The following is a 22,509-nucleotide window of genomic DNA, read 5'->3' on the forward strand; positions in this document are numbered from 1 at the left end:
AAGTGACCACATCATGAGGGAAAAGAGTTTGGAGGCTAGTCACTTTTTTTTTTTTCCGCTTTTTCCATTTACTAGAGGATATTATAGCACAATGAGGAGGTTTAGCACTCACTTTGGACCACAATTTAGTTCAAATCTTGTTGCACTCACTGTGAGGCCTTGGGCAAGTTGCTTAATTGTTCTGTGCCTCAAATGGCTCATCTGTAAAATGGTGGTTGTTATAATACTATCTCATGAGGTTAAAACATAAAACAGATCAACTTGGAGCTGAATTACGAAAGGAAGAACCAGAGGCTCACTCACTTGGCATCACCCCCACTGTTTGCCACCTCTGAGGGCATCAACTCAGGAGTCTAGGGCTCTCTAGATTCATTTGAGACAAACACCAACAGTCATTCTAGTGGTTTTACTGATAAAGAAGCTGAACAGGTGAATTAATAGCTTGCCCTAGACAACCCAATTCTAACTCATAAGCTTAGTGTTCTTTCTACTGTCTCGCCCAACTCTAGTCCTAGTGTCCACTATTCCTCCTAGTTTGTCCTGTTTTCTTAACTTGGCATTCAAGGTCCTGCATGTGGTCCAACAGATCCCACCTTTCCTCTGTTGCCACTTTCACTTATGCCATGTCAACCTGTTTGTGTGCCACCGTGTTTCCTTGATTCTTACCTTAACAGTAGGCTTACTGCCCTTCGTAATCCATTCCTTTCCACAACTTCCATGACTACTAATCTCCCTTAAATTTGAATGCTGTAAAATTAAACTCTTCCAGGACCATACTGGATAAACTGACTTCTATTGTACTTATTTCTCCTAGATTTGAAAAATCTTCCTATTATGATTCGTTCTCACATCGTTCCAAGACATTCATAATATTACGTTGGTACAAACTTAATTGTGGTTTAAAAGGTTAAAAATAATTGTAAAAACCACAGTTACATTTGCACCAACTTAATATATAATTTTGTACTGCTTAACTCATTATTTTAGTAGTGAAAAGATATAAGGCCTTTGGCACTTGTTGAAAAATTGCTTTGTAAAAGTTCTCATACCTCTCACTGGTCTCCACAGCACTTAAAATTAGACGCTTAGTTGTATTGTACTGACTATTTATATTGCTCCCTGTTGCTTAATGTATTATTTAAACTTTTCAAAGAATTTCTTAAGTTCATTGATAGTCGGTAGGGATTGTTTCAAATGTCCGTATACAGATATATTTGTTAGATATATGGGGGGCAAGTTCAAGCAGCAATTTATCTCAATATTCTTGAAAACAGTTGATCCCACAAACTAGATTATTCACTTCTCAAGAATAAGTATTCTTTTCGATTTAATAAACTCCAATAGTGCCTAACATAGGGTTCTATTATAGGGACAATAAGTATTTTGACACACTTTTGGGTATCTCTTAAATTCTCATGCATTCTAAGTCCAATATGTTCACATCAAGCAAAAAAATGAAAATGGGGCCGGGGTTACGAGTTCTTTTATATATATATATATACATAACAGCTGTATCTTCTCCTCCCTTTCTACGTTTGTTACCTGCTATATGCCATGCTGTAGAAACAATGTAAGAACTTATGTGCTAGGCCCTGAACTATGTATTACAGGCATTATCATATTTAATAATCATTGCAGTAAGTACTATTTTTGTCTTAAAGATTAAAAAACAAACTTAGATGAGGTTAAAAAAAAAAAAAAAGCAAAACATCCTCAAATAACACAGCTAGGTCATGGCAGAGATAGAATTTAATCCAGGTCTAATTCCAGAATCCACACTTTTAACTACCATGCAGTTTGGCCCAGGGCAAGACTTCTACATTTCTTTAGCGGCATTAATAGGAGGGATATGGTAAGGATCAAATGAAAGAATTCATGTGCTTAGCACAATAACTTACACATAATAAATACCCAATAATCAGCCCTCATTATCACTGAACCATGACAAGGTTAAAAGGTCAAATAAAATATGTTCCCTGCCCTTGAAAAATTTGTCTAACTTGTGGTAGTCAGAATTCTAAACGGTACCCCTAGATTTCCTGCCCTGTGGATATATCATGCCCATGATTATATTATATGTAAAAAGGATTTTTCCAGATGTAATTAAGGTTACTAATCAGTGGATCCTAATTTTAATCAAAAGAGAAATTATCCTGGTGGGCTACATGCAATCATATGGGCCCTTAAAAAGCAGTTTTCTCCAGTTGGTAGTGGATGAAAAAGTCAGATTTGAATGGGACAGATTCAAATCCTCCATGAGGAGGACGTGATATGCCAGAGCTCTTTAATAAGCTGTTGCTAGCTTTGAAGATGCAAGGACTAGAGAGTGATCTTTAGGAGCTGAGAGACATCCTGGCCAATACACAAGCAGGAGGAACTGAATTCTGCTGACCACCTGAATAAAGCCTGGAGGCAGGTTTTTCCCAGAGCCTCCAGATTAGAGCCCAGCCTGGCCAACATTCTGATGTCAGTTTTTGGAAACCTAAGCAGACAACTCATCAGAGCCCATCCGGACTTCTGATCTAAAGAAATGTAAGGTAATGAATAGATGTTGTTTCAAGTTGATAATTTCACGGCAGTTTGTTATGCAGGGGACAAGTTCACAAAACTAATACATGGAAGAAATGAAAAATGTGAATAAGGGCTTAGGCTGTGTGCATAGAGGATAGATATAAAGCACAAAGGCAGGAGTATAACGACCTGGGTGGAAACACTGAGGAGGATATAAAGTCTTGGTGAAATTTCGAGGTGCTACCATTTTGAAGAATGAATAAAATTGGCTGTGCTGAGTGGAGTTTGCATGAAGAAGAGGAGGAGGAAAGAGAGTATAATAAGGCAAAGAGAGTATAAATTTAAGCAAAGAGAGTATAATAAGAAAATGATGAGCAAGCAGAGACTGCACAGACTGTTGAGGCAACGTCCAAAAGATGAGAGCAGTGAGAGTAAAGGGCCAGGTAAGGTGTGGTAGGCTGGAGATGGATTGTGATGCTTTCTGTAAACTGTGGCAAGAGGTTTGGACTTTCATTCTACTAGCACTGGCAGCACATTTAAAAACAATCTTTTAAAACTGATTGAAAATACCTGCATTGAAGACTTAGAGTATATATATGGGTACATCTAGCTTTATATTTCATATATATAAAAACATGTTTTAATACTGAGGTAAGTGGATGGATAATTCTTTTTAATACTTTTTCTCCCCTTTAATACCGTGTTTCTCCGAAAATAAGACCTTAGCTGGACAATCAGCTCTAATGCGTCTTTTGGAGCAAAAATTAATATAAGACCCAGTCTTATTTTACTATAATATAAGACCGGGTATAATATAATATAATATAATATAATATAATATAATATAATATAATATAATATAATATAATATAATAAATATAATATAATGCCGGGTCTTATATTAATTTTTGCTCCAAAAGACGCATTAGAGCTGATTGTCTAGCTAGGTCTTATTTTCGGGGAAACAGGGTCTAAAACCAAAATTCTTACAATTAAGTTAAAATAATGTTTATTAAGAGGGCTAAATTTAAAAATGTATCCATTCACAAAAACAAAATAATGTTTTCTTCTGAGTAAACAATAAAACCTTAACTCAGAAAACTATCCATTTTGAAAAAAAACAATCTATTTTGATATTTTGAAACGTTTCAAACATAGCATAATCATGAATATATAAGACCCTTTCAATCAATTTCTCCTTAGTAGTTACATTATGAGATTACCATCTCTCAAAGCAATCTGATGCAACTTAAAATACAATTTTCAGCAAGATTTGAAATGATTTTGCTTAGCTTTCTAATTATCAAACATGCCAGAATTGGTAATTTTTTCCTATATTCAGATTTTAAAAAATGTTTGTTAATATTTCTGTAATAGTTTATTTTTTGTTAATTGAACCTTAAAATGCCTTGTTTATTTGAGCACATTGATTAGCAGGCCTCTCTCCTTAGAGAAAGAGAAGTTTTTTTTCTAAAAAGAAATGTTAAATATTTCTGGACACGTTACAGGTTTAGAAATAAAATGTTGCAGTAATATCATTGAGCCGGGATTGTTCATGTCTCCCCTCTCCCCTGAGGTGTTCCATGGGAATAAATTAAGTACTGAGGGAGGTGCATTAAAATAAGAAATCTTATGGCTGACAGCGACTGAGTATCCTCAGTCCCTAATTTTTTTTTTTATCCGAGTGACTTAAATTCGGGGGAAATTCTGCATCACTAACCTAAAATTAAGGTTACGTCAATCAAGATTTTTAAAAGAGTATACTGCAAGAAGGATTATATACAAACATTTTAATAAATGTTAGTTATACCAAGGCTATCGAATATTATTCTTAAAATAATTAGCATCAGCTATTGGATATCTCTTTCTCTGATTAAACTGACTTCGCAGCACTGTTTACTTCTATAATCTAGCCCAGAGAGGGAACCTAAGAAAAAAAGCTAGAAAATGTTTTCATGAATCAGTTCTTTTAATGTACAGACATTTTTAATCACATGACCTTAGCTTCCTTACCAATCTTTAATACTTTAATGAATACGTAATCCGTGATATAATAGTTTTTAATCCAGAAGTTTGACCCACATTGAATTAATAAAAATACAAACAATGCCAATTATACAAGCATGTCTTAGAAACGAACACACCTTACTATACTCATATTTTCAAATGAAATCTTGTCTTTCAAAAAGTCAAAGGTAACATCTTTTCTAGTAGCTAAGAATATGCATGATCCAGAATGAAGCATTTTCACATAATTATTATTACCAATGAAGCAATCATATATAAACATGTAAACATTTAAAAATAGTGATATCTTTGAAGTGTAAATGCCAAAAGTCAACTCTATCTACACTATAGGTTAAGACAAATAGAACACTGAAGACAGCTATACGAAAACAAATGGTCATCAGTTAAAGTTTAATTACTGTTCAATAATTCACTCTTTAGAAAAACAATGAGTTTTGATAAATTCTGACCCACAGGAACAGATATTTTTCCTGCCAAAGCACTTCTCTTCTTGTTCATGGTATAGCACTCTGTCTCTATCGGGTAAGGCTGCGCCTCATCCATGTAACACAGGTGATTACACTCAAATGGTATTTAACATAAATTGCACCAAACTGCCTTATTTCATTTTGGACTGAATTAATTAACTTCACTGTAGGTGGATGAAGTATTTAACATAAACCTAAAGAACTGTTTCACTGCTTAACCTACCATACATGAATTGTCTCTGAATCAAAAAGTATCAGGTAAAATAACATTCAGTAGGATCCTAAAGGGAAAAGATACAGCATTTATAATAGATGGATTCAGTTTTCCACATATATGCATATCCATCTAAAAGAAGTCAGGGGGCACTGCAAACAGTTAAGAAGGATTTAATAAAACTCACCAAGAGTTGGCATGCCTGATATTTTGAAAGACTGTTTACTTTAGGATGTATGCATTTAATAGCAAAATGCCTCCTTTGTTTTTGTAAGATGTTTAAATAAAAAGCTCACCACTTTGCAGCAATCAAAAATAATACTATCTTAATACTGTTGTAAGTTATTTATATCCCAGAGCTTGAAACGTAAATGAAATTTTCTAAAATATTATCTTCTGATCATCAGTATTATAATATCATAAAATATCTATTCTTTCTATTATGTTTCTCCAATTATAATATTATAAAGATCTGACAGCTAATTCTTTGTTTCAAGTTTATAGTCTTCATATATCAAGAAACAAATTAAGAAGACAAACAAAGAATGTGAAAAGCCAGCTCATAAAAAGCTGAAATGTCTTTTATTACATGGCATATTTTTCTGTCATAAACTTCCAGTTTAGAAAATGAGAAAACAAATACTTCTTTTGATGAACTCCTTAACAAACTGTTTAACTCAGTATTTTATTTTATTTTATTTTTAACTGTGGAAGGAAGGGAGGGAAGGAGGGAGGGAGGGAGGGAGGGAGGGAGAAAAGGAAGGAGGAAGAAGCCTCAACTTTGTATACCTTTTGGGGAAACTGAGCTAACATTTAACAAGCACAATGTCAAAGAAAGTGCCGTTGAAATCTTCAGCCCAATTTCAAAAGCTTTGTAACACACAGTAAGATTGGCCCCTAGAGAGAGCCTGAATAATTTTGATGGGGAAGGTGGTCCTTGGCCAGGCTTCACCTAAATGGTTCTAGAAAGAAGAGCTTCAGCCTTGTTTCAAAGTACCTCACTGAGGGCACAACTGCTAGGTAATTTCTCTATGAATAAATTGTCTTTCCTGTACAACTTAAATTCTTCTTGATATAATATGCATAAGAAATGACAAGAATATAATTTGGAAATTTTAACGTTGGTTTGTTATAAGGAAGGCTTCAACTGAAAAAAAATAAGAATGCTTAGATGCCACTTTCGGAAACAATTTTGCCTACAGCATCTTCTAGCTCAATAATTTAGTGGCAATGACAGTCACAAATGCTGTCAAAAACAGCAGTGAGGTTTAAAAAAATAAAAATTCAAACAACAATACCCTTTCGCTTTTTAATACCTCATTTACTGAACTGGCAATTACAACAGAGATTTACAAGAGGCTTCTAGTTAGAAAAAAATTAACCCTACCTTTTTAGCTTTTCATATATGTGTTGTCTCTAAATTCTATCAGGCAATCATATAGGTTTCTTTCTCAACAAACACTGTGTCTATCCTGATGTTGCCACTCACAAGAGACCTTTCGTATCATTGCTCCCTCGAGCCCCAATTCTTACTGGAGTCCTGGGCAAACACAAAAGTAACTGGCAGTTACATCATTCTATGTAAATGAAAAAAGACTCTGCTATGTGAAATTAAAGAAAGGCTCCATTTAAATTAATGTTATTTTTTTGTCAAGTGTCCATTTTATTTTGTTATTGTCTAGTTCTGATCCAAAGAGAATTCTTACGGGCTTTGAAAGGATCTCTAGAAATTATACGCAGGGCAGTAATTTTTTATTTTTTGCAATGACATTTAGGGTTCACTGTGATTTGAGATTTTTAGTGCAGTTGCTGACACATTATGGAAACTGTTTTATTGGGAAGTTCTGATTAGATTTTAAAAACTGTTCAGCTCTTGTTTACATGAAGCATTATTATAACAAATGGATTTGTTCCTTTAAGGTATTCAATCTCTTGCTATTTATTCCTGCCTTGATTTTATAATTCTGTTTGGGTCACTATGATTAGTTGCTATGGAAATTACCTCCTATGGAAATGATTCCGATGTCATTATTGTAAGAATATGACTTATAATGAATAATATCAATAGCAGACATCAACCCTTACCAGAAAAAGGAAATCTAATTAAAAATTTTAAAAAGGATTAATTTTGAAATTTATTATCATGGCCCACTTTTGATATTTTTGAATTGGCCACCTGCTTTTTAAATAAGTATTAAATGAATTTTAAGGTGTTAATCAGCTACTCATTTCCCCAAATTCCAATGTCACAATGGAAATTAGCACTATGCGTAGAAAAATGGAAGTGAAGAACATTTTATCTACCTTTTCTTTAATAAATGTTATGCTTTACTTTTGAGAGTTAATATCTACAGGATTTCAGGGCTCATCAAGGAAACAACTTTGAATAGCACATTACAAATTCCCTTTAAAAATTAAGAATTTAATAATCCAAACTTTACCCCAGGAATTTAAAAGGTCAGTGAGTTAATGAGTCAAACAATAGATGAGAGCCAGTGAACCATTAGATGAGAATTCCAGAATGCTAAGAAGAAATTTTCTTGGGTGGATTTTATAATTTGTGGTTTAAATAAAACTTTTGAAACATTCCATTAGAATTAAAATTCTCACAATGAGAATATGGCTCATATTTAACACATTTTAAATTACTAGACAGTCTCTCCCCAAAGAAATTTTAATGCTTTCTTCTGCGTAGTGCTTGTTCACTGCCTGGTACTAATTTAGGAATAAATTAACCCTTCCAACAATTAAGATATTGTCTAGAAACTGCCTCTTACACTCTGCTAGGAAAATCACTTACATTCTGAAAATCAAAAGTAAAAGAGAAATTCACTTCTTCACTATAAAACATTTTTATACCTAATAGCTTATTAATTATTTATGCAAATAACTATCTTATTTGTGTACATAATTTCATATTACCACATCTATAGCGCTTCTGAATCAAGATTCACAGTTACAGATTATGTTAAATGTTTTATACATTAAGGGTTTTCTATTCTTGTGCCTGTAACCATGATCTAGGGTCCAAAATATCTTTGATGGATTTCTGCCTTGGTGCTGGCACTGGCTTGGCTTCAAAATTGGTTTTAGTGTCTATGTGTTCACCATCAGTTAAACTATTTTTCCTGGCAGGAAGAAGTTTTCGAGGAGCAGCCGTTGGTTTCTGTAAATGATGCATTAGGGTTGATAATTTGGTATTTAATGACGAAGTTTGAGATACACTTCCTGCTTTTTCCCAGTTGTCTTTAACCAATTGATCTGTATTGCTCTGTGTTTTTAAGCTGAATGGGGCTTTATCAGAAGGAGGAAGGGGAGCTCTTCTCTTCTTCCCTTTCCCATCATGTAACTGCTCGCTTGCAGAAGATAATACCTTTTTCTGGATGACCACTGGATGATTACCCTCAAAGAGTGCTGCCCAAGGAGGAGGTGAGGCTTCTTCATGCTGACCAATAAGGAACTGTCCATTCGTCGCTTCAATTTTTTTTTGTATTATATCAGTTAAACTTTCAAGTTTTACAGGTGAATCAATGCCTGTAATAATTTAAAGAAAAAATACATGGGGAAAAAATTCAAAACAGTATGTATTTTATCAGAGTAAGTTATTATTTTCCAAACCAATACGCTATCTGTAATAGTCATCAAAAATAGACTAGGAAAAGCAATAAACAAGTGGGGTTTTTTTCAAGTGTTTACTTATAAAAATAACCATACTAATAAAACCAAAAAATAAGATCATGTATTGTGCACTGCACACACACACACACACACACACACACACACACACACACAGGCATACGTACATAAATATATGCATTCCTAAATAAATAAGTAAAATCCAGCTTTCAAAGGAGTGGAGTTACATCAGATTTTTTTCTTTTTAATTCTATAGATTCGGTATTTATTAAATAACTTCCCTTGAATTTAAAATCCATTCTGACTTTTAGGTAAGCGTGGATTCCATTTTTATAAATGTCTGCTATATAAACTAGGATGAATGCAACTGAATTATTCTTTCCTGTAGACCAGCAAAGTCTCTGTTAATAGAGTAAAAATACAAAACCAAAACCCCAGAGAAATTCAGTGAATCCCTGATACCATTTTGGTGATAAGAATGCTGGGAGAAATTTTCCTTGGCAAAAGTTAGAGAACAGAAATAAATGTCTATTAAGTGAATCACTGGTATTTTCAAATGTATAAACCTAAAGGCATCATTTTTAATCTAACATTTTAAATTATATGTCAGTGCAGGGACACTGGTGGCAAAATAGACTAGATTTTAATGTTGACTTGTGCTTGTTCACACTGTTCACTGAGGCATCTTACAAAGATAAATAAATATCCTTCAATGTGTGAGAAAAAGGAACATTAATGAGTTTAGAAATTTTAATTTTTCCAAAGTATTAAACTTAACCAATTTTTTTGACCTGAGATGAAAGCTTCAATTTATTAATATTCATTTATCAATACTACTTTAAAACAAATTTAATAAAATACAGAAAAAAAATTACCAAACATGATTACATTTTAGAATCTGCAAGTTTACATTTTCAGAATTTTCATCAGCTACTCAGCTAATATTTATTTTCAGTGCACCTGTATTCATTTTGAAGCTTTAACATTTTTGTTTGATCTTAAGCATTCAAACTAACGAAAAATGTGTATTCATTAATTTTGTATTAAATCATCTATTAAACATGAGTTCCTTAGTCTATAATCATAGTCTTTTTTCATTCATTTTGACTGTGCCCTGAAAATTTTAGCATTTTAATGTCAATAGAATAAGCTGCTTGAGTATGGACAATGTTGTTTTTGTTACCCTGCAGCTTAGAAAAGACAAACCCCACTTACTCATATCATGGTAGACTGAAGTCGCCTCTTTTGTCAAGAACAAAGGTGGTTTCCGTGGTGACATAATCTCAATTTTCATAAGTTCTTCACAACAATGCTTCCATTGGCCTAAAGAAAGACAGAAAAAGGCAGGCTAGTTTAAAACATAAATGTGAAGATGTATATTTCATTTTCAATAGATATCAACACATTTTTCACTTTGAAAAATAACAATGAATTTATAAAACATTACCTTAAGGAAGCCACACAATCTAGTACTATCCATAATTTCAAAGTCCAAGTCTAGGCATAAAAATAATCTATTTTAAAAATGAAGTTCTCTGCACAGATATTAAGCTAAGATCTCTAGGCTATTAAATGTTATACTATTTTACTAAATGGTCAATAAATAAAATTTCTATTCATGGCAAAAATTTATACAAGTTGTCTTCTTTTAAATATTAAATAAAAATGTCCAGTATTTAAGATAGTTGAAAAGTAAAAATCAATTCAAATATAGTTACCTAGGACACAGTAGAAAAAAAAATAAAGAGTAATGGTTCTCAAAAATGATTTTAACTTTGAAAATTCTAATTAAGAAAAAGAAATTGGTTATTTAACAATTACCTTTTCAAGATAATTATTATGCTTTTAAAAATCATACAACTCTAGAAAAACGCTGTAATTTCATTTAAGTAAAAGCTATATAAAAGCCTATTATTATAAAGACAGAACACTCAAAATTCTAATTGAATCTAATTTATTTTAGGAAATACACTTTAAATAAAGCCATTAGGCATTCAGAATAAAAAAATACTCTAGAATAAGTTGTTTCGATTATTAAGTTAAACTTTAAAAGTGTGGCCAGCATTAATTTTTCCTTTAATTTTATTTTACTATTTTCATCTTAAAATAAAACTCTCAGATTTACTTCTTCAGAGTGGGTATAAAAAAATTTAACTTTTCCATATTTATTGTGCTCCTGCATGCTGGATAACAACTGTGTGAGAAACTGTATGTGTATATATTCATATTATAAAAGTTTAAGTTATTGAGGGTCACCATTCTTACATCAGTAGAAAAGTAATTGTAAATACACATGTGCCTTTTAGACTGATTTATGATCTGTATTTGTTTTCCTTTTATTATAGTCTCAATATCTATACTCAATATCCACCTTAATTATTTTTCCATGGCTTAAAAATTAAAGACATTTCATGTTTATTCAAATTATCTGTTCATTTCTGTTGTTTTAAGTCTAATATACTGTCACAGTAATGTATGCATAAATTTTAAATCCATCACCTTAAATAGTTAAGCAACATAAGAAATCTTTTTGTATGTTTTATTATAATGCTAAATGCAGAATATCATAAAAATTTCAAAATAACCCACAGAGCAACTCATAAAGGGAATAAAATCTTGAGTTTGAGGCTTCAAAGGTTGCTCTGCAGAATGTAAATCTAATAGGATCTGAGATCTGATAACTTATTCCTCCCCTACACTTCCTTTTTTTAGATAAATATATAAAAGCCAGCTTTTCCTTCTTAGGGGCAGAGAAAAAGGCCACATCTAATGGAAAAATAATGAAACACTTTAAACTAGCAAACATTTCTCTGTCAAATCTTAGACAAATTATAAAGTGCAGTATTTTCTCTATATTGATAGATGAAAGCTTTTGATGGTTAAACTGGTAGCAGAATACTAATCATGCTGAAAATTGGAATATAAAGCCACATTATCCCATGTGTTACTGAAGTCAGAGGTACAAAAATGTGGTATGTTCACTGGTCAAGACTTCACAATTGAAACATTTTAACCAGTGAATAAATGAGTATGCCTCGTTATATGTGCTAACATATGCTAACATAAAGACCCAGTATGAAATATTAAATAAATGTTTTATTTACATAAAATCTGTATATTGAATATGTTTCCCACAGTATTTATTGTTACAATATTGCCAGTCAAAACAATCTGTTATGCTAAGCTGCTTATGTAACTCAATATTTATATTATTAAATATTTGAAAAAAATTTATTTTTCACCCACTATTCCTAGGCTCTACCCTTTTTGATCATCATCCAGAACAAGTGCCATTCCCCTTTTACATGTTGGTTAGCTCTCAAGTATTAAAAATTAACTATTACATCCCCCTTGCCTCCTAACTTCCGCTCCTCAGGCTATTCTTCTACAGGCTGAACAGACCTAATTTCATTAATGTTTTCTCATGATTTCTAATTATCTCACCCTCCTGATTTTCTACTCTTAAGCAGCGTCAAATAATTGAAATTTGCTCTAAACATTAAATTACTTTTTATTGTGTGCTGGATATCTATCCTTTACTTTGTTCTACATATCATATTTCACCTAAGACCACAAGAGGCTAGCTAGCTACGCTTATCACTAGGAAGGTAAAAATTTTAAAGTGCAAGTCAATCTTTAGGACAGTATAAACACTTCCATCTTTGCTTTGTATCTCCATACACAATGAATTTTAAAGTGCGAATGTAATAAAATTTATACTTTGAAAATTAGATTGGCAGATTTTATCCCTAAAGCATTTAGTACCAAAGAAATAGCCAGACCTAAGAACCCCGTTGTCATCGCTTTCTTATTACTTTGACAGTACAAAAATGCCATGAGATTCTTATCCCTACAACTCCCCTTTTTAGCACGATAAATTATTTTACGTAATCTGCAGAATGAAAATATGAGATCATCTGATAGTAGTTTATATCCAGACTATAATATCCTGGCATTTTCACCTCCTTTTACCCCTCCTTCCTGGTTTATAAAAATTATAAAAATCATTTCTAAAAATAATATAGTCTTTTGTAAGACAGACTCTCTAAATCAGAGCATTCAGGAAAGCAGTTAAAATTTTAGCAGTGATCAGCAAACAAAAGGAAGTTGTTGTCTTTTTAGTAACACCTAAGATCAACTGAAATTTTAAAAGAAAGAAATGCAGTGCATTGCTGATAAGTATGCAACAAATATTTAAACACCTAGTGAGTGCTTAGGGATAGTATTTAAGGAAAACAAGTCTTAAGGATCCCAAGAAAGCCAAGGAGGGAGTCTTCTGGTTCCCTGCAGCAAACCAGAAACCTTTTCAGGACTCAGTTTTCTCATTTTAGAGCAGAGGAAAATAATTTCTACATCACTAGGTTGTTATGAGTAATGAAAGAAGCCATATGGTACGTGGAAGGTAATCAATAAATTTAGTCCCCTTTCTGCCCCCTCTGCCACCAATCACTGTAATACTTGACCTGGCCATGGATCAGAGTAGGTTTATAAAACTTAATCTGAGTACTGCAGATATTAACTCTTTCATAGAGTTCTCAAAAAACAGCTTCTCTAGGATTATTTCCAGGAGTTGCACAAGTAACTATTGTTTGGAAATGGCTGTACTTGTAATTCTAAAGATAAGCATTCTAAAGACATAAAATACTGGTTAAATCTGACAGTAGGCTTAATTTGGTTAGAACTAGCCATTATTACTAGTCAACATTTTCAATATACAATTTCAGTATTTTCCTTTTGATAAAATTCTTCTTTAAATTGAGAATATTAGAGCCTCAAATATTTTACATACTGGAAATCTATTACATTACTATCACATTGTTTTTATAATCCATGCCCTTGGACTCTATTATTGAAACTCAAAAACCATATGTACGGGGTTTAAAAAAAAAATCTCCTTGGATGATGTCCACGATGACATTATAATGAATCTGGAGTTAACAGAAGGTTATAGAACAATGAGCCTCCTTCTGAACATTTCAATATTTTAGGATCATCACTAGCCTAGAGAAGCTTTTTATTTCTCAAATATCATTTTATCCCTTTGATCAAACACATTGCCTTAAGCAGCTAAAACCTCATATTTTGAAAAAACGGGGTCTAGTTGTTTTAAGGACCAGAGGAACTCAAAAATAAGAGGTAGGGATACTAGGAATTCAAAGGTAAGCTATGCTTTAGTCAGTCAGGCACTAGGGAAAGGTTGAGGGAAAGAAGCATCATTGCATGGGTATATGCTACCATTTTATTCAAGAGCATAAAAATTTTGATACAAACCATAAGATTATAATTTTAATATTTAGATTGCTGTGTGCATCTTTTCATGCTAAATGAATATACTACTAGAAAATCCAAACATCAACTTACTAAGATCAAAGAAATGCTGCCAGAAGGCTTCCATCCACTTCTGAAGATCTTCTCTATTGTCAGCTGCAAAAATATGAGTTATAGCCTGTCCAGCAACAGGGTTGATGACAGAGAAATTATGGATTCTAGTCTTGGCATTCTTATCCATTGCCCGAATTCTGGTTTCCTAAATAGGAAGACAAAATTGGTGTTTTACAAGAGAATACTTCTGTAATGATCAAATGTTTTATTGCTTAGCTACCATATTTACACCAGATGCAATTATAATCTTATTGCTGATCATCTGAAATTTAAAATATGTAATTTTGAGAACTTTCAATATTCAAACTGAAATCTAGGTTTTTAACAAAATGCTTTATATTAAAAATACTTTACATTAGAAAAGTAATGTTTCAAAGTATGCTACATATAGCACTTACGTTAAATTACATGAGATTAAAACATAACCTCTGTTTTGATCTCTCAGTTTAAGTTTGCTGTCTTTTTTATATACATCTTAAAATTTGCAATAAAACAAGTACAGCATGCCATAACTGCAATGTGAATTATGTTAACTATATTTCCAACAGTAATAAAATAGAAGAATCAGTAAAGTGTATTTCTTATTCTAACATTCATGGATAATACAGTGTTATCAGTTAAAGTAGTAAAACCATAACTGAGTGTTGACTGCAGCAAAACTGTTAGGGTTTCCTCATTAACATTTATTTCAAACATAATGTTCATTTACAAAACTCTGGCCAAAGATCCATAAAGTAATATAACCCTCATAATGGTAAAAACTATTTTTTCAAATGCCAAGTGCAAGACTCTAGAATAAAGGCCATGTTTTCATTTATGCTGATAGTCCAGACCTTCGTTCTGAGTGGTACTAAGTATGTCGCTGTGGTGATACTTATTGTGTCTGCATATAGAAGACAAACGTCTATTCCCAAGTCACATACAAGCACCGCCACACCAAAAGACAAGCTGGCAACTACATGTAGTTTCCAAGGAATCTTGGGGGGAAAGTCTGGAACAGAACTATATTATGCAAAGACAGGGAGTTGGATGCCTGGATCATGATTGATATTACACAATTCTAGAGCAGTGCTGTCCATTAAAAAGTATAATGTGAGCCACATATGTAATTTAAGATGTTCTAATAACCACATTAAAGGTAAAATGAAAATGGTTAAAATAATTATGTAATGATTATCACATTATTTGAAAATAATGTATTTTATGTAACCCAACATATCCAAAATACTAACATAGAATGGACAAAGATTTTGAGACATTTTGCATTCTTTTTTCATACTAAGTGTCCAAAATCCAATCTATCTTATACTTACAGCACATCTCAATTCAGACCAGCGACAGTTTAAGAACCTAACAGCTACTGATGGCTAATGGCTACTGTGTTGGGTAGAGCAGCTCTAGAGGAATATGATTAAACCTACTATAATGTGTGCAGGATATCTGGCTGGCAGTTACAAGAGTTGATTGAGAACGGGAAGAAATTCTTCACATTGTTGAGTTTAGAGCAAAGAGACACTGTATGTACAGTCACACAACAAAACCAACATACTCATATAGTGTGTCTATGTGGACATTATAGAAGTAGCAGAGTTAGGAAGAAAATCCATTCATTCCCTGAAAAATGGGTACAGATGGACAGGTGAACACCAAATGTACTATATGAGAAGTTATTTTTTGAAGGAAGGAATTTTTATTCAAAAATCACATGAGAAAAAAATGTATGTTGTATAAAGCAGCAACATAACTTGGAAACTCTGGAGCATCACAAAATGTAATGATTGGTAACCACTGTCATTTAAAAAAAGTAGGAAAGTGAGTTCAGGGGATTATAATGGATTTATGGCCAGCACTGTAATTTTATCATATAACAGGGTCTTTTTATACTTGTATGCAATGGTAATAAACTTTGTGAATTAACTCTTTTAAGTAATTATTTATAGATATTTAAAAATGTTGTCCGAAACGGCATCCTTGAAGCCTGAAAACGCATGTAATCAATCTCTGTAAGTTTAAAGCTTACTATCACTATCAAAGAATGATTTAGCTCTAGGAAGAATCTTTGATATACTTTTCTATCCGACTAACTGAAGGCTGACTCAGTGAGAGGCCGGGGGGGGGGGGGACGACCGTCTATTGTTATTATCATTAAAAAGACACCCAAATAATAAAATATGAAGTATTTTTTGTTGCTGAAATTGTTCTTCCCTTGACCTAAATCCATTTTAATACAAATTTATGACTACCTTGTCTATATAGAATTAAAATAGATTCAACTTTTAAATAAGAAAAGTGTGATTTTTCTAAATAGATATGAACATTTTTAATACAACCATATCATTTCAAATGAAAATCACTATGTAGAAAAGCTGATGAATTGAGTCATTTATATCCTTCTAAGATAATATAATGCTATAATATATAAATACTGTTTACTCCATTAACTCTGATAACCAAAAATATTTTTAACGAAGTTTTTAAAGGTGCAAATGAAACACAGAATAGATTATTTAAATTAACTTCTATATTTTATCACCCCAAATAATTTAACTAATGAGAAATTTTTTAAACCAAAAAGCTTCATGTCAAAGAAAAAGTGATTAGACAAAGTTTAATTAATGTTAGAAAGTTCATGCAAGCTATTTCTCAGTATGGGAAAGTACCAGTAACAGTGCTCAGGACTTCACTTCTCATATAAGAAATGGATTAGAAAACACAAGGTGAATTTTAGGACTGTTATCATTATGTTATCATTACACAATGAATAGATGATGGAAGTATCTCCTCTTAGCAGGGTATGAAGGGAAAAAACTTGGGTATTTTTGTCCACATTATTTCTACCACCAAACACATTGCCTGGCAATATTAATTAATACCACCCATTAAGTGACTGAAAATATTTAATGAATAAAAGTATAAGAAAGGAAAAGATCAACTCGGATAATGATAAAAAGTTTTACAGATCCTAGAGAAAATCTCTAATCCAAGTCCTTAATTTATAGATGAGAAAATTTACGTTCTAAGTGTTCTATCCAAAGTCAGAGTTTCCAGTTTTGCTTTTGATAATCCCAAACCTTTTAGTTGATTTTGGAGGTTTTATAGTCAATTTTTATTGATTTGTGGATAGATTTGAGATTATTCACTGTGAAATTTTAATCCTTGTTGGCTCAACTTTTATCAATCAGCACATATTGAACTACAATTTTCCACTGCATGAGATGGTGGCTACCCAGAGGAGGCCAAAAATATAATCTGAGAAACCAATTTTGTAACAAAATGTAACTCTAAAGTCAAAGGAAAGTTTCTTTCAGGTTATTCATAATTTTGAATTAAAACTGTACTTCAACCTCTCCATTTCTGTGATAATGGAAAATTACTAGTTCAGAACTGTCCTAACCTTACTTTTGACTACATGACTTTAAAAAAATTTGCTATGTACCCAGATTATGGTCTCTAAATACTCTTTGCTATTAAAAAGCACCTTAGATGCTCTTTAGATGGCTGATTACCAGCCTGGTTCAGGAAATATATAGGAGGATCCTAGAATATAGGGTGATCCAGAAATGAAAGATTACTAAGGTTGTATCAAATGGACCAACTTGGAGAAGTTTCCAGTAGCCAAGATAGGACAATCTGAACATCAATAGAATAACAATGGTAATGGACTGATGTATGAAATGTTTTTAAATCCATAAATTCATAATGATATTTAAAAACTTATTAGTCGTTTTTGAAGGATGCTAGGAACCACCTTCATTGTTTTGGTAACTAGTATATAAATGCAAAAAATCAAGCCGTTAGATTGTCTTTCCTGTAAGAATTGTACCTCAACTAAATAGGTGAAGTAGAGCTATCTCCACTAATAAATGAAGAAAGAAATTTAAAATATCACCAGTTTGCAATTCCTAATGAAATAATGGAGCTAAGCAATGTTCATCAGTGGGTGTTAATATGAGTGGAAGGCCCATATTATTATTTAAAATTCTTTTAAAGTTTTTCAATTATAGTTGACAAACAATATTAGTTTCAGATGTATAACATAGTGATTATACATTTCTATAACTTACAAAGTAATCACCTTGATAAATCTAGTACCCAGGCATATATGACTCCTGATAAAAGCAAACAATATTTCCTAAAACATATTTACTAACTAACCAACCAACCAACCAATCAACCAAACTAAATCTGAACCCAAAATACGGTGTTTCCCTGAAAGTAAGACCTAGCCAGACCATCAGTTCTAATGCGTCTTTTGGAGCAATAATTAATATAAGACCCGGTATTATATTTATTATACTATACTCTACTCTACTCTACTCTACTCTACTCTACTCTACTCTACTCTACTCTACTCTACTCTACTATACATGGTCTTATATAAGACCTGGTCTTATATTAAAATAAGACCGAGTCTTATATTGATTTTTGCTCCAAAAGACACATTAGAGCTGACGGTCCAGCTAGGTCTTATTTTTGGGGAAATACACTAGAGGAAAAAAACCAACTCTAAGATGCAATCAGCAAAACCCAGACTGTAGGATAAACGACCCACTTTCTTCAATTTCTTCAACAACGAATTGTGTGTGTGTGTGTGTGTGTGTGTGTGTGTGTGTGTGAGAGAGAGAGAGAGAGAGAAAGAATTAAGCCAACAGATTAAGAGATTTAAGAGACCTAATTGACTAAAATGTATGGCTCTTATTTGGATCCTGACTCAAAAAACTATTTAAAAAATTACAACACTGGAAAATTTGAACCGTCTGGATTTTTGATGATATATTGACTACATATATAGCTGTACATTTTCTTAAGTATGACAAGTGTAATATTTACAAGTAAAATGATATGGTCTCTAGGATTTCCTTCAAAATAATTCTATGGTAGGGGTAATGTGTGAGGGTACAGATGATTCAGTTATATTATTCTCTTTATAGATTATCTTGAAATTAAAAAAAAAACCAATTAAAAAAAATGCAGTACAAAAACCTAAGTGTCTGCTTTCTCATCTATAATGCTGAGATAGTATTTCACTCATACCTTCCTCAGAAACTTGTTCTAAAGATAAATGAGTTCTTTGAGAGCTGTTTGGTCTAAAGTTAATCAGGAATGGAGACAAAATTGCTGGCTAAAGTTGCTGGCTAAAAACAAGATTTAGACCTTGTATATATTCTAATAACAAAGGATACATAGTTTCATAATATATGACAAGGAATGTAAAGTATAACCATAAATTAAACCAAGCACTACGTATAATTAGTACTAGTGTGATATAATTATTTTCAATTTATGGCAATGAAACAAGATATAAACTGCTAATGGAATCGGCTGTTTAAAAAATTATTTTTGCTGTATTTAATAAAGGATAATATGAATAGTTGGCAGGGTTAAGACATTAGGACTAACATAATCAGAAGAAAATCCCCTGTGCTTCATAATAATTTTGCCTGCTAGAGTCCATGATAAACATAATGGTTAAAAGCAATTTCAAGACAATTTAACAAAGGTCTACCACCCCAACTAGTGTTATGACTTGTTTAGTACAGATTTTAATATTCATTAAAATGAAGTGATGCATAATATTTAAATCAAGAAAAGAACACTGATCTCAAAGAACCACACTTCTTTTCCTTTCCACTCCCCATTGGAAGTGGATAAAACTTTGGCTAATAAAATGCTTTCTACCATGTATAGGAGATTCAGTGGCTCCAGTTAAGTACCCATTATTGAGAATGTCTTACTCAACAACATTCACAAGGAAGTTTTTTGAAGTTGAAGCAATCACTTTGAAGTAAATCATCCTTTCAAATTGGGATTGAAAAGAAGAAGGGAATAGCTTTTAGGCTTTTCTTCCCTTAATGTGACTATTTCCACAGATGGCTCCCTATGAAAATTAATGAACTGACTAAGCCTTACAGGAAGTGCCATTTAGAAGGACAAGAATTATAGTTAGAGAACAGATTCTGTGATCAAAATAACAGAACAATTATTTATATACCTTAGCAACAGCAAAATTTATGTTGTCACATAATTTTTAAAGTAGCATTAAGCAAAATTATTATTTTCTAAATCATGAGAGAAGACAACCAAAATAAAGGAATTCTGGTTTGTATTTATTTAACATTATTAAGTATAAAAATATCTTAGACACCCACCATTGGAAGTGTACTAAAAACTAAAACAAAATACTATTCTTAAAAGTTTTATTCGGTCCTTACTTGCTCTACATATCAGAAAACACCAACTCGGCATTTATCAAAGCTCCTGTTTATTGAAGAATACATTAATAACTATGTCCCTTAAAAATTTCCAAAGTAAGCAAAACAAGTAAAACATGTATCTCATATTTTAAAACCAAGCAATTTAAAACATTCAATAGATAAAAATCTGTAAGTTTATTGTAATATTTGTGGGGTGGTGAGACATGACAGTCGTTTGCTACTTCTTGGAGTGGTAATATCACTCTAATACATATTGCAAATATCAATACAATACCAATATTCAATACCAATTGGCAATTAAAAGAATAAGCATTTCTCCTGCCTTTTCAGGAGGAACTGTAATAGTTCATTCCTAGTTGATGAGAAAAGGTCCTCAAAACGAATACAAAAGAATGCCAGATAATATATCTACAAGGAAAGACAGCATGGAGAAAAACATAGCAATCTCCAAGGTAATAACACATTCAGGCAAGGGCAATCACAAACCATTTACCTCTTAGACTACTTGCTAATTGTAAAGAGCTTACATATTCTAGAGAGAGCTAATGGTCACCACCTTAACCGAGTCTTTACACTAGGTATTGCCAATAGTGAGATAACCTGACAACATGTGCCTCTCAACAGGAGGCTCTATAAACTATTTGTCATCATCTATGAAATATTCTTATAAAAAATGTTTTAAAATAATCTAATCAAGCCTCTAGACCTAATTTACAGTTTAGAAGAACAAAGGATTCCCAATACTTAAATATTCCTAGATTGAAAGCAAAAGCTAAAAGAACATTTTGGGGATAATGGGATTCAATATAAACTGGATATTAGATGATATAAGAAAATTATTGTTAATTTGACTGGCTGTGATAATAGTATTGTAAATGTGTGTGTGTGTGTGTGTGTGTGTGTGTTTATAGATATAGATTTTTTTTTTCCAAAGAGGTTAGCCAAAAACATGGATAAGTAGAGGCTTTATAAGCTTTTAGCTATAAGATGAATAAGGTCCAAGGATTGAATGTAAAACATGGTGACTATCGTTGACAACACTGTATTGTATAACTGAAATTTGCTAAGAGAGTAGAACTTAAATGTTCTTACAAAAAGATTAAAAATAAAATAATACTGTAATCCAATGATTGTAGTAATTACATAAGTGTATATTTGTCAAAATTATCAGAATGTACACTTAAAACTGGTGAATTTTATTTTACATAAACTGTGCCACCATGAAGCTGATTAAAAATTAAATAAAATATAAAGTGTTCAGCCCCATATTACAAAAAAAGGAGAAAAAGATAAAGCAAATATGACAAAATGTTAACTGTTGAATCTAGATGGTTTACAAGTGATTGCTATAGTATTTTTTCAACTTTTCTGTCAATTTGAATAATTTCATATGTTTAAAAAAATAAGTAAAAATTACTTTAATTAATAGGAGACATAATTATATAACAAATGTCTTCTCAGAAGTTAACAAATAGATTTCTTGACTGAGATGATATTTGACATATTTAAATAAGGAGACCAATGGCAATTACTGTTACAAGAGTGAAGTTTTCAGGTGAATAGAAGAGTTCAAAGGAAACCTGAGGTAGAAGTACGAAATACAAAGGGAAAAGGTTCTACAGAGAAAGGAGAGGAATCAAGAGAAATTAAGATGACAATACTGTAAAGCTAGACAATGGAGGACTTTCCCATCAGTTTAATATTTGAGATTAACAACTAACTTATATTAATCTTTCCAACCTTAATTCTTACCTCATAGTTTAATCTTAAATTCTTTTTTGTACTTTAGACAAAAGTCGTGAACAATGGAAGAGATATTTGTCATCAGTGTTTAGGGTCAAATACAACCCATGTTATTCCCAAGTCTAAGACTGAGTTTATACAAATTAGTAGGTTTATCATTTTTCTGTGAATTTGTAATGGTCAATTGTGGAACCACCGTTGGGATTTCTAAGTATGTTGATTTCAGTCATCTTAATAATGGCGTTGATTGACTACAGAATCTTATTAATTGCCAGGTCATCAGCCTTTTATTACCACAAGGAAAAATGAGTCA

At 32.1% G+C, this 22,509-nt stretch overlaps 1 protein-coding gene across 3 annotated transcripts in view; it reads right to left on the reverse strand.

Moving 5' to 3' along the window:
• Positions 1–4,459: 4,459 nt before the first annotated feature.
• The window catches only part of RTKN2 (rhotekin 2), a 62,930-nt gene continuing 44,880 nt past the window's right edge, over positions 4,460–22,509 (reverse strand). For 2 of the 3 annotated variants that reach the window (XM_019731899.2, XM_019731898.2), the window contains 3 exons: positions 14,218–14,383; positions 10,072–10,179; positions 6,986–8,754 (listed from right to left, as the gene is read on the reverse strand). In XM_019731899.2, coding sequence (XP_019587458.2) covers positions 8,216–8,754; positions 10,072–10,179; positions 14,218–14,383 — 813 coding nt within the window. In that variant the 3' untranslated portion in view covers positions 6,986–8,215. Of the gene's footprint in view, positions 8,755–10,071; positions 10,180–14,217; positions 14,384–22,509 lie in introns of all 3 variants that reach the window. The other variant, XM_019731897.2, reaches the window with a different exon arrangement.

The sequence above is a fragment of the Rhinolophus sinicus genome, linkage group LG07, assembly GCF_036562045.2.
Source record: "Rhinolophus sinicus isolate RSC01 linkage group LG07, ASM3656204v1, whole genome shotgun sequence".
Taxonomy (NCBI): domain Eukaryota; kingdom Metazoa; phylum Chordata; class Mammalia; order Chiroptera; family Rhinolophidae; genus Rhinolophus; species Rhinolophus sinicus.